General features: G+C 40.6%; 1 protein-coding gene across 1 annotated transcript; it reads right to left on the bottom strand.

Moving 5' to 3' along the window:
* Positions 1-4,867: 4,867 nt before the first annotated feature.
* Positions 4,868-17,805, bottom strand: wdr61 (WD repeat domain 61). Its single transcript, XM_041178188.1, has 11 exons — positions 17,648-17,805; positions 17,389-17,446; positions 17,273-17,300; positions 15,092-15,197; positions 12,678-12,850; positions 11,374-11,522; positions 10,028-10,121; positions 6,707-6,800; positions 6,512-6,604; positions 5,415-5,493; positions 4,868-5,276 (listed from the first exon to the last, which is right to left on the bottom strand). The coding sequence occupies exons 2-11, from the start codon at positions 17,398-17,400 to the stop codon at positions 5,187-5,189; spliced, it is 918 nt and encodes a 305-aa protein (XP_041034122.1). The 5' UTR covers positions 17,401-17,446; positions 17,648-17,805; the 3' UTR covers positions 4,868-5,186.

A 17,805-nucleotide genomic window follows, 5' to 3' on the forward strand; every position in this document is an offset into this window, starting at 1 on the left:
GAGAGATGTGTTCCCAAAGGAAAAAGCAAATGTTTGCAGTATATGAACCTAAGGCTTTTGAAGACTCTGCTGAAATATTGGAGAAGTAGAGAAATAACAAGGATCAGATATATTTGTAACTTATACATGTTGTCCAGTTAGTTCCAGCACTGAGATGTTTATAGTGCAATAAATCAATAGGGGCATTGTTGTTAACGGAAGAATTCTTTTAATAGCATCAATTTCCACAATGATGTCTTTAAATCCTGTTTCCATTGTCATGCTGACATGAAGAAAGCTTGTGCTGTATGAGATATTTTTAATAAAATTTTCCCCTCAAAGAAAATAGCATATTTTGTCATAGCACATGATACTAGGTATTTTTTATAAAAGCAGAGAGATGGCACTGAAATCTTGACCAACATTTGTGGACTGTAATAATTGTACATCAATGGTAATAAGTATTATAGGAAACAGGTGGAAGATCAACAGACCGTTCTGTCAGAAGCAAGTGTATGTTTAAGTGAGGCTCTGTTTACACACTCAGGTGGGTGTAAAAGATCTCGTGGCATGATTTAAAAAGAGCAGGGGATTCTCCCAATGTTTTTAGCCAATATTTATCCCTCAATCAACATCACAGAAACAAATTACTTGATCATTCCCACATTGTGGGAGCTTGTAGCATGTGGTGGTGGTGACCCACAAACCAATGTAGGTCAGTGAGTACATGGATGATGGGTGAACAGGAATTGGTGTGGATATGGGCAGCAGAATTTTGAAAGATGGGAGGCCAGCCAAGAGAACGTTGGAATAGTTAAGTGCACAGACTGGAAAAAGTATGCAGTATGTGATATAGTTGTCTATTTAATGAATACCAGAATACAGCTGATGCAAGGTGAGAATGTTTGCAATCACGCAGATTTGTGGAACGCTGCAGAAAATCCTGTGTAAGAACTGTCATTAGAAGGCTGAATCACATTTCAGTATTTGGTATCGTGCATTTCAGAATGCCATAAATAATTAAAAATCTATGACACAATTTAAATTGTAAGAGCATAAAATTTGTCAGCACAAAATCAGACTAATGCTCTGATCATCAAGGCTTTGAACTGAAATTGCATGGCTAAACCATCCTGCTCTCATGCCCACATGTCATCTTTGGCCTGCTGCAATGTTCCACTGAAGCCCATCGCAAACTGGAGGAACAGTACCTCATCTTCCAGTTAGGCACTTGACAGCATTCTGGACTTAACATTGAGTTCAACAACTTCAGACCATGAACTCTCTCCTCTTTCTTAACCCTTTCTAAAACCTTTTCCCATTTAAAAAATGTATTTGTTTATTTTTTTAACCCTTGCAAATGACATCTTTGTCAATGTCCCCCTAGCCCCCACCTATCACTGACCTATCTTGCTTTGCCTGCTCCACCCCCCTTAAACAGTTTAAATTCCATCACATTTCTATTTCTCTTTAGCAATGAAAAAGTCATACAGACTTGAAATGTTAACTGTTCTCTCTTCACAGACGCTGCCAGATCTGTTGAGTTTTTCCAGCATTTTCTATTTTTGAATTGCATCTATCTAGCATGTTTAATGTAGAAAATATTCCAAGGTGATTCACAGAGGTGTAATCAAAGAGAAAATAGCTGCTAAAGATAGAGGGATCAAAGAGGTGAGTTTAAAGGAGCCTTTAAGGTAGGAAAGATGAAGTATTCAAGAATGTGAGGCCTGCAATAGTTGAATATGGTCACCAAAGGGGGTGGGGGTTGCACAAAGTGGCCAGAGTTGGAATAGACTTTGTGGGGGAGAGCTTTTCAGGTTAGGAGATTCAAAGTTAAGGAAGTGTGTGACTGTGAAGAGATTTGTTCAATAGAATGAGATTTTAAATCGGAAGTTCTGCAAACCAGGATGTAGGTCAGGAAGGAAAGGGGTAATGGATGAGCAGAACTTGGTGTAAGATAAGATATGGGCAGCAGTGTTTTGGATGAGCTCAAGTTCAAAGGATGGAAGATGAGACTCCCATTGGAATTGTCGAGCCTAAAAGTGATAAAGGCCTAAAAGAGCAGGAAGCACTGAGGCAGGGACAGTGGATGAGTGATGTTACACAGATAAAAATAGGTGTTTTTTGTGATGGTGATGTTATGGACAGGAAGGGGTCAGTTGAAACAGCACTGTTTTCCTCTTACCACCCATCTGTAAACAATGTGTTTTGAATTAGTTTTTAAAGAATAAGCAGTGATGTATTTTTCAAACCCCTTGGTTTTTGTGAGATCCAATTTTACTAGTATTCCACAGCAAGGTTCACAGAAAAAAAAGAGCATTGGTTCACGTGAGTTCCAAAGTCCAAGTCCAACGAGGAACTCTTTCACCTAGGCGTTTTGAGTTAGGCTGGCTGGAGACCGGTATTGTAAGATTTGCTGTCCAGTGGTGGTGTTGTCGCAAGATGAAGTAGGCACACAGGTTGAGTTGGTTCTGTGGGTAATGGTTCAAAATTTTCTATCAGTCAGGTTAGATGGACCAGTTGTCCTGTCTGGACAGAGCTGGCTTCTTTGTGGCTTGCCAGTCGGATGCTGAAACAACAAACTGCAGGCCAGAAAAGTAATATTGAACTGTTCCAAAAGCCAAAGTCTTGGGTCATGTGACCTTCTCCACAATGACTTAGCAACAAAGGATGTTTAGGGTCTGGAATTTGGCTTTGTTTTCAGGACTGATAACATCTCAGCAATTATGGGTTGAAAGTGGTATTATCTGTATTGAGGATCTAGTGTTTGGAATGCCAATAGTAGACCCACTAACTCCGCTAGCAAGATTGACTTATCAAATGCAAATTACCTTCCTGTAGCTCCCTTTGAAACTGGTCTGAACAGTCCCAGGTTGTCCGTTAATAGCTCCTTAGTCATAACAAGGTGCAACATTCTTGAAACTGAGGAGAGAATTCTTTTGTTCTGGAGACTGCTGGGGACTCCCCAGACAGAAAATCAACCATCTCAATTGTCTTTGTTCAGCAGGAAAGTCCAGTTTAAAAATATGAAATAGCAAAAGGATAAAGTTTTAATATACATAGTGTGTTGGGTTTACGTTCCATGTCATAGGAATCCAACAGTGAGGACGTAGGATTGGAAATCAACTTGGAATTGAATGCCAACAGTCTGATTCAACCTGAGACTGGCTGGGGAGGGAGGTGGAATCAGTGGCAAAGATATGGAATTTATAGTATGGGCTGAAGTTGATGGCTCAATATTTAACTTGGAAAAAAACATTTCATTCAAGACTGGATAACACTGAGGTGGTAGTGGAGAAACAGAGTTGGACACTGACCTTGCAGAAACGGAAGCTAATCCCATGTCAAATGGTGTTGATGAAGAGGGGACCATTGTTAGATCTTTGAAGTACACCAGAGGCAATGATAACAGTAAAGGGAAGGGAATCTATTTCTGGAGATGCTGCAGCTACAATTAGATAGGTCCTCCCTTGGTGCTGGAGGGAAATTATGTCGTCAACGTTATCAAATTGCAGAGGGAATGAGGGGGCAAAAAACACCCACTGTAAGTCAATGGAGGATGTCATTTACAACTTTAATGCTGTTTCAGCACTGTGACAGATACAAATCTGATTGTAGGAGATTCTGGAGTAGCAGGAAAGATTGGCATGAATTTGGACTTTGGAGGTGGGGTGCTAATTTGCAAGAGCAGATGGTTTTGTAAAGGATGGGGATTAGTATTTGAGGGAAGTTGCAGCTAGCATGGCAACAAGGAATGCAAGTTAGATGGTCATATGTTTAGTAGGATTAGCCAATCTCATTCTCTATGCCCAGCTTGTCCAGATGAGTAGAGATACAAAGGAAATTAGACAGCTATAGGATATTGTGCCTTGAGTGAGGCTTGGCTGGAAATGTAGAAGCTGAACGGATGGTCTTAATCTTGACAACAAAGATATCCCTGTGTTCCTGACACTGGGATGGAGAGGGGTTATCTTGCTTTTCCTGATCAAAGTGTAGTTTTTTAATGTAGAGGCGAATGAAGCTCAATAGTGCTTGATGTAAACCAGCTAAAATTGGTGGTGGTTGGCCACACATATACAAGTTTACATTGCTTGTACTTGAAGTACAAATGTCATACCAGAGACAATGTATAAGATGGGAAAACAAAAAGATTTTACTGGGAACAAGGAGAAGGTGTGACACTGCCTGAGTAAATTGAGTTGCAGAAGTATCTACCCAGATCCTGAAGCATTCGGAAGTTTCTTTCCATTTAAATAAGCCACCTTTTTATTCTTCCGACCAAAATGGATAACCTCACACTTATCCACGTTAAACTCCATCTGCCAAATTTTGGCCCATTCACCTAACCTGTCCATATCTATTTCTATGTCGACTACCAGAGAGCATTGAATAAAGCTCCACATAAGAGATTAACAAAAATGAAAGTGCATGGAATTGAAGGTAACCTTGTGACATGGATGGGTAATTGGCCAGGCAGCAGAGAGACAGGATAAAAGGTTTTCTCCCTGATCGGCAAGATGTGACAAGCGGTATTCCCCAATGGTATGTATGGGGACCTTAGCGTTTCAATATATATATTACTGACTTTGATGAAGGAACAAAGTTGTATTAGAAGACACTGCAGCTTTTGGATGGGAGGAGAGCTGCTATAGAAAGGAGTGGGTAAAATCTTCAATGTGGGGAACTAACATCACAGATTATCATGATGGTCTTTAGGCTGGATTCAAATGGAAGTGCCAACAATTAGTTTTCTGCAAATAATCAAAGTTTCAGCCCAAGAACACAGTGGCATTGACAAATTCATCCTCGTAACAGTCTAAAGCAGCTCATCAGCTAATGTTTCTATCAGTGCACCACCGCATTTGCATGAATTCAGGTCACAACCACATTTATAAAACCAGGTTTATTTTAGCAACTTTAAAAATAGAACCAAAAATACACCTTACACAAGGGGTACAACATAAGCTCAAATACAATAAAAGTTCCTTAGATGGGAAAAGCCAAATACACCAAATTAAAATGAAACCTGGAATTGTTTATCTAATCCAAACAAGACTTCATGATGGCTCCTTTGGTTTCACAATATACTGCAGATTTCAATTATAAAAAGCAGGTTACTGGCTTTTACACATTCCGAGGCACCAGTCTGTACTTGTGAATGGAGAACTTTGGAAGCAGGCTTATATTGGGAATAGTGGAAGAAAACTTCAGATGGGACAGTCATAAATATGGATTTCACGATCATCTGCAACAGAGACTATCTTGGATCCATTCCCATTGTACTTAGCACCCCAGACCTGTTTGGAAATGCAAAATGCTTTTATTTAAAAGATTTATCTAGTAAGGCATTATAAAACAACAAGGGGACAGAACTACAACATTTATTACTCAATTTGGCTGAAACTGTTCACTGGCAGATTGAAATAATAGTTTACCTGATCCAAATGATCGAAGAATGTATGCACACAACTTCTTGAGCCAGCATCCCAAACCTTTACACTTTTGTCAGAAGAGCTGATGCAGAATAGAAGCAGCTGGTTACAAACAATACTTTGCTTTAACTCAAAAGAAGGGCTATGGGAACCGCAGAGTCAGAATTATTGCATAGTTCTTTTAAAGAGCCAGGACAGGCATGTTGGGTCGAATGGCCTCCAGTGATGTAAGATTCTATAAGTCAGCACCCCGATTATAAAGTGAACAAAAATAAATACAATGGGCAGCATTTGCACATTTACCTTTCAATTGAAATTACTTTGCTCAGAACACAGTTTAAAATCATCTGCAGAACTGTTAAAAATATAGCACAGCCTAAGCATTGTGAAATGGTAAGTGTGCGCACATACAAACACCTCCCCGCCACCCTCTCCCACCCCCACCACATTCCACCACTCCTGATCTTAGTCATATTAGTGTGAAGAAGACCTGACTTCAGATCAAGTTCTCCCTCTCAAGGCTGGAGTCTCACCCTGGCCCTGCACCCCCAACCTCCACCAACCCACCACAACCCTTCTCCCAGTCGTTTTCACACATTGTCTAAACACTGGTTTTATTGGGGAATTAGCAAAGGTTTCAAAAGCAAGCCACCTCGCTGCCCTTAGTGTTAGACAGGTAACTTGCCCCACAGCACACAGAAACTGTTGGCAAAAAGGAAAGCAATGAACAAATACTGCTCTCATGGATCAAACCAAGGTTTACAGAATAGAAGCTGTACTGCAGTCATGTAGCTAATTTGTTAGCTTTACTATACTCTAGGTCAGCCGAATAGCATTATAAATTACATTTCTAGAATTCAGTAGGACACTTGAGCCGTGAAACTACATTACTGGATAATAGGGTACAACTAAAGCTAGTCTGAAATTCCTCTGACCCATTCATTTTAAACTGGTTGATGCCCCCATTGAAATAGCAGAAAGGGAATTTCGGTCTTAAGTCTTTGTATGCTTGTATCCAGCCAAATAATTTCAGGCCTCAGGGAGTTTCAAATAGAATTTCAAAATTAAGAACATTTATTCCACAGTCAATCCATAATTACCTGGATACAAAATGCGTGTCATCTGGGCAGAAAGCCACACTCAGTACCCAGGATCCGTGCCCGCTTAGGGTACCTGCAAGACTTGCATGTTGGCTATAGGGAGAATCAGATGAATTATATTAACTGCAATGGACCGGAGCTGCCGAAGCCTCATCTATAACAAGTAAATGAAACAATTGTAATAACATCTCTTACACATCATAAATCTTGATGTAACCATCATCAGAGGCTGTAATTAGAAGTTGAGAGTCTGGAGAGAAAGTCAGAGATCGAATTGGCTTGGCGTGACCTGAAAGTCAAAGAATTGAATGATTTACAAAATAAAGATTCGGAGGACTTGATGACAATTTAATTTCCAAATATTCTACAACAAGGAAAAGCAGTCACATAAGATAGGATGCTTTAGAGGCTCTGACAATCAGAGGGATCTGGGGTCTTAGTGCATGAATCGTAAAAAGATAGTATGCAGGTACAGCAAGTAATTAGGAGAGCTAATAGAATGTCATTTATTGCAAGGGGAATTGAATGCAAAAGTAGGGAGGTTATGCTTCAGTTATACAGAGCACTAATGAGACCACATCTGGAGTACTGCGTACAGATTGGTCTCCTTATTTAAAGGATGTAAATGTGTTGGAAGCAGTTGAGAGAAGGTTTGCCAGACTAATACCTGGGATGGGCGGGTTGTCTTATGAGGAAAGGTTGGACAGACTAGGCTTGTATATGCTGGAGCTTAGAAGAGTTAGAGGTGACTTGATTAGAACATATAAGATCCTGAGCGATCTTGACAGGGAGGATGTGGAGAGGATATTTTCTCTTGTGGGAGAGACTAGAACTAGGGTTCACTGTTAAAAATAAGGGGTCGCCCATTTAAAACAGCGACGATGTGAAATTTTTTTCTCTCAGAGGGTCATGAGTCTTTGGAACTCTCCCTGAAAATGCGATGGAAGCAGCATCTTTGAATATTTTTAAGGCAAGACTAGATAGATTTTTGGTCAGGAAGGGGGCGATAGGTTATTAAAGGTGGGTGGGATGCAGATTTGAGGTTATTGTCAGATCAGCCATGATCTGATTGAATAGCAGAGCAGGCTCAAGGGGCTGAATGGCCTACTCCTGCTTCTTATTCATATTTTTGTATGAAAGATTGAGAGGTATCTGCTTGGGCTGTGGTTGAATCAAGATCCTTCAGGTGAATGGTGAAATGCACCAAAGAGATGAGGTTTGGAAAGGAGATCCAGCAGGGCACAGGGACACTGGAGACTATTTAAGAATATACTGGCATTGGAGATTCACTAGGCTGATTCCTGGGATGAAGAGGTTGACTTATCAAGAATGGCTAAACAGGTTAGGCCTTTATTCATTAGAGTTTAGAAGAATGGGTAGGGGGTGATCTTATTGAAATGTACAAGATTCTGAGGGGGCTTGACAGGGTCGATGTTGAGAAGATTTTTCTACTAGTGAGGGAATCTCGAACTAGGAGACATAGTTACAGAATAAGGGGACACTCATTTAAAACTGAGATGCAAAGGAGTTTCTTCTCCCAGAGGGTAGTGAATGTCTGGAATTCTCTACCCCAGGGAGTTGTGGAGGCTAGATCACAGAAAGTATTTAAAGAGGACGTAGATAGATTTTTGAAATATTGGGGAGTTGAGGGTTATGAGGAGCTGGCACGAAAGAGGAGTTGAGGCCTGGGGCAGATCAGCTATGATCTTATTGAATGGCGGGGCAGGCTTGAGGGGCCGAATGGCCTACTCTTGCTCCTTTATCTTTTGTTATGTTTATAAATATTAAACAAGAACCTTCACAGTTATGGTATGGGAAAATCCTGAAAGTCAACCCAACTGACAAACATGACAAGTAATCTGTCTCAAAATTAATCGACTCAGAAACTGAGAAGTTCTAACTTGGTCATTTCTCTCCCATAAATAACACAATATAGTCAAGGCAGAGGTGATTTTGAATTTTAGATCTTCCACAGCCCCTTTCGGTAAATGGAGCTGCTGGGGCGGGGTGGGGAACACACACAGGGGAAAGAGGTTGGGAGGAAATCATGATTTCTTCCCAGGGAAACTCTTTTTCAATGATAAAAACAAAAAACTACGGATGCTGGAAACCCAAAACAAAAACAGAATTACCTGGAAAAACTCAGCAGGTCTGGCAGCATCGGCGGAGAAGAAAAGAACTAGTTCTGTTGAAGGGTCATGAGGACTCGAATCGTCAACTCTTTTCTTCTCCGCCAATGCTGCCAGACCTGCTGAGTTTTTCCAGGTAATTCTGTTTTTGTTTTAAACTCTTTTTCAAGCTAGTCTCCCTCTTTTTCTAATCAGACACCATCTGTGACTCAGAAACAATGGGCTGGATCTTGTGGGGGTGGTTCAACAGCAAACCATCAGTAGTCACTATCATTACTTAATGAACAGTCAGGCAGGTGCAGATTAGTGAGGAAATCCTGAAATCGTTGCCCGTCTGTCACTCAGGGCTTTGACACAATCTGTGCTGTGGACATCACCCCCCCGTCAAACCCCAACATAGAACCAGTCATCACTGAAATTAGTGAGAATTTCAATGTTCCCAACCACCCCCTCATCCCCATAACGCCACTGGAAACCCTGAAGGCATTAAATCTCGTTTAATCAGGTACAACTGGGTTTTTAATGGCCATGCAATTATTAACTGTTGTTGAACAACTGAATTGACCTTGAAAAAAAATTTATCATGTAGAGTGCTGTTTATTGATTCATAATTTTTTAAGCTAAATTTTAATAATATTTTAAAAAGCATTGTCAGGATAGTTTATTTCAGGGCTTTCTAACTGTGGGTCATGACCCCCAGTGGGGTCGTGAGGCGAGATTGTGGGCTTGAGAGTCCGAGGCAGCAAAGTTGCTATGAAGCTCCAACTGAATGTTAACAGCTGAAAGGCCCCTTTAAATTCTTGCTCTTTTTATTTAAAAATGGTGGGCGCAGCCTAAGTGACCAATGTGGGTGTCGCTGACAAGGCCAGCATATGCGGCCCTTCTTGAACCACTGCAGCCCACCACATGGTGTAGGAACACCCGCAGTGCTGTTAGGAAGGGAATTCCAGAATTTTGACCCAGCGACCCGTGAAGGAAAGGTGATAGAGTCAGGATGGTGTGTGGCTTGGAGGGGAACTTGTAGGTGGTGGTGTTCCCATGCATATTACTCCCTTGTCCTTCTAGGTGGTAGTGGTTGCAAGTTTGAAAGATGCTGTTGAAGGAGGCTTGGCAAGTTGCTACAGTGCATCTTGCAGATGGGACACACTGCTGCCACTGTGTGTTGGTGTAGAGGGAGTGAATGTTTAAAGATGTTGAATTGGGTGTCAATCAAGTAGGCTGCTTTGCCCTGGGTGTTGAGCTTCTTGAATGTTGTTGGAGCTGCACTCATCCAAGCAAGTGGAGGGAATTCCATCATGTTCCAACAAGCTGACCTGGTGCAGTGATTACACACTGCACCAGTGAATTGGTTTCTATTTGTCGTTTCTATACAACTCTACTATTTTACCTTCCAGCGTATGCAGCAGTTTTCCAGTTGCAATATCAAAAATGTTGATGATACCATCTATAGCACCGCTAGCGAGGTACTTCCCATCAGGACTCTGCAGTGAACACAAGGTTTGTGTCCTATGAAGTGAATCAACATGGTTTCCACCCCCTACTCCAACAAAATAACAATTTACACATCTGTTCTCATATTTTGTAGAGCAACGTATACTAGGCACAAAACATAGGTAAATGTTAAAAATCAAACAGTTTATGATTCACTGAAGCTAATTAATTCCATTCAACCCCATCAGATATCAAGCTTTAATACAGCGCACAGTACATAAGAAATCACAGAACGGTTACAGCACAGATAGAGGCCATTTGGCCTGTCAGGTTTCTGCTGGCTCTCTGCAAGAGCAAATTTTATTTAATAGTTTTATTTGACAATCCCTGCAAAAGGGATAGGGTCAGAGATCAAACAGCTAACTTCTTGTCCAGCCAGCAGATAAGAGCTTGTGTTTTTTATTCGTTCATGGGGTGTGGGCTTCACTAACTTCTCATGCCTATTTGCTATTGGTCATTCAGGTTTGGCCAGGTTAAGGAAGGCAGGCAAGATTTAGTACAACTGTTACTCCGTAGGCTCATTTACTGACTGTGAAGTGAAGCAGTTTGATGCTTATCTGGTCTCATTCCATTAAAGTGTTAACCAGCCTCTTTCCCAGAATACTGGAGAAAGTCACGCGGTTACAGGCGAGCGACTAAAGCAAGCAACAACTTGCATTTATATAGCACCTTTAACATGGTCACCTGTCCCACTGCGCTTCCCGGCAGTATTATCAAACAAAATTTGGCTTCAAGCCACATCAGGAGATATTAGGACAGGTGAAAAGATGTCGATTTTAAGGAGTGTCTTAAATGAGCAGAGAGCAGTCAGAGGCATTTCAGAATTTAAGGCCTAGGCAGCTGAAGACACTGCCATTAATGATCAGCTCTGAAAATTGCGGATGAAACAAAATACCTAAATAGGAGGAACAGAGACATTTCAGAGAGTTGTATGGCTGGTGATTACCATAGTGTGCACATGTGTGTGGTGTGAGGTCATGGAGTCCAACCAGTTCATATAACACCAGATTTTTAATATTAATGGCTCCAGATCATGCCATCACATGACTAGATATTGGGAGGTAAACTCTTGCTGATTGTAGTGGATGTCTGCTCCACTTACAGGAGAAACCACTGAAGCTGAATCAAAGAGAACATCTAGTCGGCCTAATCTAACACAAACACATTCTTTACCAGAGGTTCGGTTCTCCCTCAGCACACATGTAAAACCGTGAATAAAATTACTCCTCTAGTTTGACTTACATATGCAATACTGAGGATGAATTTTCCTCTTGTATCCAAGGAAGATTCTTTCTTTCCACTTTCAACACCAAAGATATTAACTTTTCCCAAGTGGCTCCCTGTTGCTAAAAACTTGCCATCTGGAGAGAAGGCCACTGACCAAGCATCAACTGTAAGAGAATAAAAGACTTCATTAAAACTACAGTATTAGTTGGTTAACAGACAGCATTAAAAATCTCTGAAGAAAAATAAGCTCATTGCAAAAAAAGCTGAAAAATCTACATTTTGGTTTGGTGATCCTACAGATCTAACTGCAGAGTTTCAACATGTTCGAGGGGGTAGGGACAAGAAGATGCACAGCAAGATAGGAGGTGGGAGGTTGGTGGGGGGGCAACAGAACAGCAGTAAACTCAGACTGTGGCAGAAAAAAAAACAAAAAAAAAATAGAAAGCAAGTCAAAGGCAAACATGGAAAAATAGAAAGGCAGTCATGGATCTTACCCCTTCCTCACACATTTGAACTCCAGTGTTACAAAGAACCAGTCATTCATTTCTCTCAAGTTTCACTGAGGGCTCAATGGAGTTTAACCCAGCCCATCATGATCAGGTTGCACAGTGGTATAAAGGTGAAGATTACATGGAAAACCGCGAATTATCTACAACTTTACAGCTAAAAACTCCCAAATTTAAACAAGGGATTTACTCCACAGATTATTGCAGGGTATACTGAACCGATTTCTGATTCCTCACAGAATCTGTAGGTTCTTACGACTATTGTTTGATGTTTATTGAGATTTTAAACATTTACTGATCAGGTTTCATTGGCTGTGTTTACTATTTGGTTCGCAACTTTTGATTCCTCTATTTTATGCCCCATCCCCTGAAAAATTTCACAGATTTAAGAACATCAAACAGCTTTTGAACTAATTTGTTTGAAATCGAAGTTTCTCTTCTCTTAAAACCAGAACTACTATGCAGGATAGCATCTAGTAATCTGCTCAGGGTATTATCACTGGTGGCATACCGAACCCAGACCTTATACTGGATATGTGCTGACCTCTAATGGATTGACTTGAAATGACTACAGAGGGTGCTGTCAAGTACAGACATATAGGATAAACCGACAAGTTTCAGTATTAAATCAATTCCAGGAGTGACTGTAGACGATATCCACAATAGCAGCCAAATCCACTAGATTGTTTCATACGTAGGCTATTTTTGCTGATTTCAATCATTAGGATTCAACTAATACATCGTTAGTTGCACAAGTTATAGTCACACGAGCAAATAGCAGTAATTTATTGAGATAGGTTGTAAATGTATTACCTGGCCCAGCATCCAACGACTTAATCTGTTTGCCTGACTCTAAATCCCAAAGGCGGATATGTGCATCCAGAGAACTGGAGGCTGCAGTGGTGCCTGTGTGATTAATGTCAACTGACACGACTCCTAGTTGGTGTCCCTCTAGAGCCCACTGGAGTTCAAGCTTCTCATCCGCCCTGTAGCAAAGGAAATCCATGAAACTCAAGCAAAACCAAAGAATATTAGTTTTCCTTATACTGCTTAGAGCTAGTCAAAGTATACAGCAGCCCAATAACCCACACTGCACAATTCGTTATTCAGCTGCTAAAGGTGACCAGTACCTTTAAGCACAAGCTCAAATTTGTAAATAGGAAAACAGGCAAACCACAAAGTCAATAAGAGGATAATTTCTGTTGGTGGGGTGAATTAATCAAAGTTTAAGATAATGAGGGGAACAGATAGGGTATATGGAGAGAATTTGTTTCTACTAGTTGGGGCCTCTAGAACTAGGTTTAAAACTTAAGCTTGTACCTTTCAGGAGTGAAATTAGGAAATACTTCTACACACAAACGTTGGTGGAATTTGGAGTTCTCTTCTGCAAATGACAATTGATGCTGGATCAATTTTTAATCTTAAATCTTAGATTGATGGGTTTTTGTTAAACAAAATTGTTAAGGGACTTGAGGCAAAGACGATAATTGGAGTTTGATCGTGATCAGCCACGATCTCATTGAACAGGCTCAAGGGACTAATGCTCTCCTCCTGTTTCTTCCTCTGGAGGTTACCCAGCTGCTTGTATATCTCTAGAGGTCTGCTAGAAAATCTGTTTTGGTGTTATTCTTAGTCAGTCTGATTATAGGTTCTTTTAGGAGAATAGCAGCTTTATTTCATGTAACACGCAGTGTATTACTTGGCAGATGTCTCATCAAGACCACAAGGTCTAATCATCAAGTACTCAGAGTTTCAGGTCATCCACAGTTGGACTGTTTAGTCTCAGAATTTTGCAAATTGAAATATGCTAGCAACCAGAGTAGGCCATTCAGCCCCTCAAGCTTGCTCCACCATTCAATTAGATTGTGTACAGATCAGGTTATGTACAGGCCTAATGTTTGTATATATTACCAACAGAGCTCAAGTAGCATTGCTGGGTGAGTTGGAGGGGGACATTGCTTTACCATCTGTGGCTTAGAATATCTCCACATGGTTAAAATAGATGTAGAAAATACTGTTTAAATCAAATGAAGGCACGCAAACGTTTACTACAGAACATATAAAGTGAATAGTATATATTTGCATTCTATATCATTTGTATGTTATAAACCCTAAGGCCCTCAATTGGGGCAAGCCCTAAGCCTCGTCCGCCACCCATAAAATCATTGGGGGCAGAGAGGTAGGTGGCAAGAAAGTCACCCACAGAATTTTACAAGTGCCCTCCCACCTGCAAATCCACCTACGGGAGTCCATAAAATTCTGTCCATGGTTTTATTTGGGGAACGATTGTCAACACTGTAGTTTCTCAAAATTTGTGCACTTTGCAAATGGCTATTTTTAAGAAAAAAATGACAGAAACTGGTACTAGACAGCCTGTTTGTGAAGTGGTTAAATATTTAAATTTTATAGTAAGATTAATAGATTAGAATAACTATTTGTGCTGTTACACACTTTTGGATTTTATCTAATCTTTGTACTTGGTAGATTATTTCAATTCTCACTTTTTTGGAAGAATCCTAATGTCTATCTGTGCCTTAAATTCTAGGTTCGCTTTCAGGAAAATATCCATGAAAAAACAAAATCACTTGTTAATTTACTTCAACTATTGGAAGTATCTAGACCTCCTAGGGGTGGTAAAACATCCACAAGTCCTTGTTTTAAGCACCACGCAAATTTATTAAACAAGCAACTAAACAAACTGACTTCTAATTACAGAAGAAAGCCTATTATCCAACTCCCCTATTGGACAATACAAAATATCACATGACAGATAATAAGATTCTAAAGTTTGTCGTGGAAATGTTAAATTGATTCCTCTCCCTTCTAAGAATTTCAAACTGACCACCCCAGAACAGAAACCGTAAAAGTTACTGGGTTACCCAGAATCTTGAATATCTGAGAATTCAAAAATAAAAAGTCACCAGTCACACAGCAAATCTCTGATCTGAATTATTTACTCCTCTGTTCAGCAACGATGAATGTTTGTAACACTGTGCTGACATAGGTTTGGCAGAAGGTTCTGAGCAGCAGCCAGTTGTTCCCAGGTCTAGATCAAAGGGAAAAGGCACCAAGCCAGACAAAAAAAATTCTACTTTTATCACACCCATACTGCCAGTATTCTTTTAAAATAAACCACAAAGTTATTTGCTCCAACTATGCTGAAGTTTGCATTTGCAGCAACCAAAACAAAGTTTTAAGTTCCATGAATTGAAATATTCTACACCCACCATTTCCAGACTTTAACGAGGTCATCCAGTGATCCAGTCACTATAGTCTCTGAGCTGTCCTTCTCACTCTTTCCCCAAGCCACAGACCAGATGGAGTCTTCATGAGCTTTCAAGAAATAAGAACCAGAGGCTCATTATTGCATGTTAATGTGAATCTTTATCTTTCTGATCTATTAGTTGGAGTAAATGGCTGAAAGGATCACAAAATCCTAGTACAATTGCAGAGTCAGGAAACATCCATTTCCTAAAAAAAAAATCTACTTTTTTTTGGATATTTGACAGATGATGATTCCTCCAGATGCCAGTATTCTTTTAAAAAAATTGGGAAAACAATGAAATAGCTGATAAGAACTTAATATCGGTCAGGTCTTACTGATGGATTATTTGAAGCAATTAAGGTCAAAAGCACACCTTTTAAGAAATTAGTTTATGCTGCCACAATTTTTCGAATTACCTGGAGTTGGGAGGGCCTATAGTTCCCTATGGCTTTCTCCATGGCAACACCTTAGCCTATCAGAGTCAATTTGCCAACCAATTAGCACACTTTTCTCCAGAAGTATAAAATTGTGATCCTTTGAACTTTTGGATTCTTGTGTTTGTCCTGATGAGTGCAAGGTGAAAAGCTTTGACAATATGTATCTCTTTTCAGTAATATTCAAGTGCTGTACTGTCAAGTGACTGTTGTTGTAACCAACCGAATATGTATCAAAAGCAGCAGTGTGTAACACAGTTCAATAGTGCAAAACTATGCCACAAGACCTTTTAATCTAACCTGTGGATTATTTGAGTTTCTGTGTTCACGAAGACTAGGCAGAACAGTTCAAACTTCCCTGGACCTGGACAATGAGAAATGGCTGCTTCCCAACGGGAAGCAGTTTTGAACCAAAGAAGCAGCATCTAAGAAGTTCAGAAGCCTGATATGCGACGATGAAAAGCTGAGGAGTTAGCAGCGATGTGAATCAGCAAAAGCAAAAAGCAAGTCATCAATAAACATTAAGTAGGAGGGTGTGCACCAGGGACAGCAGAACATCCAGCCAGATTGAGAAACAGTCCCTGTGCAAGCTAACATTGAGATTTTGTGTACAACAGGCATAACGTTTTAGCGAGGGGGGTGGGGGGGGGGGGTGTTCTGCCGATACTATTTGGAAGGCCCAATGTCCTGGCCAGTAATTATCCTTCAATCAACATCACTAAAACTGATGATATACTCACCACATTTCTGTTTGTGGGAGCTTATATGCAAATTGACTGTAATCTTTCCTACAGTAACTTCCAAAGGACTTCATTGGCTCCAGAGCACTTTGGAATATCACAAGATCAAAAATTCCTTTTATATACATCTAATCAATCCACAAACTGCTTTTGTGCATAATTCCATAAAACATGCTAACCCAGATGTGTGGAATTCAAACCCCTGGACATACAAACCTGTTCAACAAAACTCTTGTTTGTGTCTAACGTGGAAAAAATTCTCCTTGATATTATCAATGACAATATACTGGTAAATACCTAACCATTGGTCTCCTATATCACTCACATTTTTTAAAATGCTCTAAGGTAGTCTCCCTTCTTGCTCTCCTGTTTGAATCTCTCTTTGTGAATGTGTAAATTCATCTATGGTAATTAACTGTAAGTATCCCAGTGTATAATGTGAAGGTTCAACTGACTTTCATCTCTCTCTCTGTTTCTCACCCTTGAGGGGAGTCAACCTTCAAGCTAAAATATAAGCAAACTACTACAGATGCTGGAGGTCTGAAATAAAAACAGCAAGTACTGGAAAAACTTAGCAGGTTTAGCAGCATCTGCAGAAAGTTTGGCCATATTGGAATCAAAACATTAAACTTTCAAGCTAATGTTTATAACCTCCCCTCCCTTACAAAGGGATAAAAACAATCCATATGTACTGCTGTATTTGAATTATCATAAATGCTGTGATCACAATCATTCGTATGGTGCGCAAATTATATCAGTGTGAATTGTAGGGAAATAAATCATGAAAGATGCAATATAAATGCAAGGTTTTTTTTCATTTTTAGTGTATGCTCAGTGCAGAATTTGATTTTTAGCATTCGGCTCCCCTTTAGCACAAAGGTTATGGTTATATTGTTGAAACGTTAAATATATTTTCTCCAAAACTCCGGGTATTTTTGCCCATTCATATGAATATTAAGAGCTACTCACCATGCTCTTGCTTGAATAGGATACTGTACTGGAAACAGAAAGGTAAAGGTCAGTGTACAAATCAGTGGAACGCAAGACACTTCGCTTCTTTCACAAAGATGAACTTATTGCTCTACCTGTGTGGTCATCCTCCTGGCTTCTGGCCAGCCCCCACCGTGGGCCGATGACTTTACTCTGCAAAGAGAGAAGGATTTGGGATTGAAACAGCCCCCAGTCTCTGAGGCAAAAGCTACAGCCCCCGCCCCCAATGCGCACAGCAAGATCCCGCAGTTACTGAGTGAATATGCACTGCTCCTTCGCGGGAGGACTCGCCTCCCTGGGAGCCGGGGCGGGCCCACGGATTTAGCTATGCCTCTCCTCGGAGTGGGGACTAACCTGCGCTTCTTGTTGTTGTTGCTGCTGCTGCTGTTGAAGCCCCGGGTGGCATGGATGAAGGAGCAGCTCCAGGCTCCGCTAAGACTCAGTAGGCCTCGGGCGCCATGACAACGCGCGCAGAGGAAATGACGACGCCGCCGCCCCGGCAAGGGACTTCC

The sequence above is a fragment of the Carcharodon carcharias genome, chromosome 32 (assembly GCF_017639515.1).
Source record: "Carcharodon carcharias isolate sCarCar2 chromosome 32, sCarCar2.pri, whole genome shotgun sequence".
In the NCBI taxonomy this organism is placed as follows: Eukaryota; Metazoa; Chordata; class Chondrichthyes; order Lamniformes; family Lamnidae; genus Carcharodon; species Carcharodon carcharias.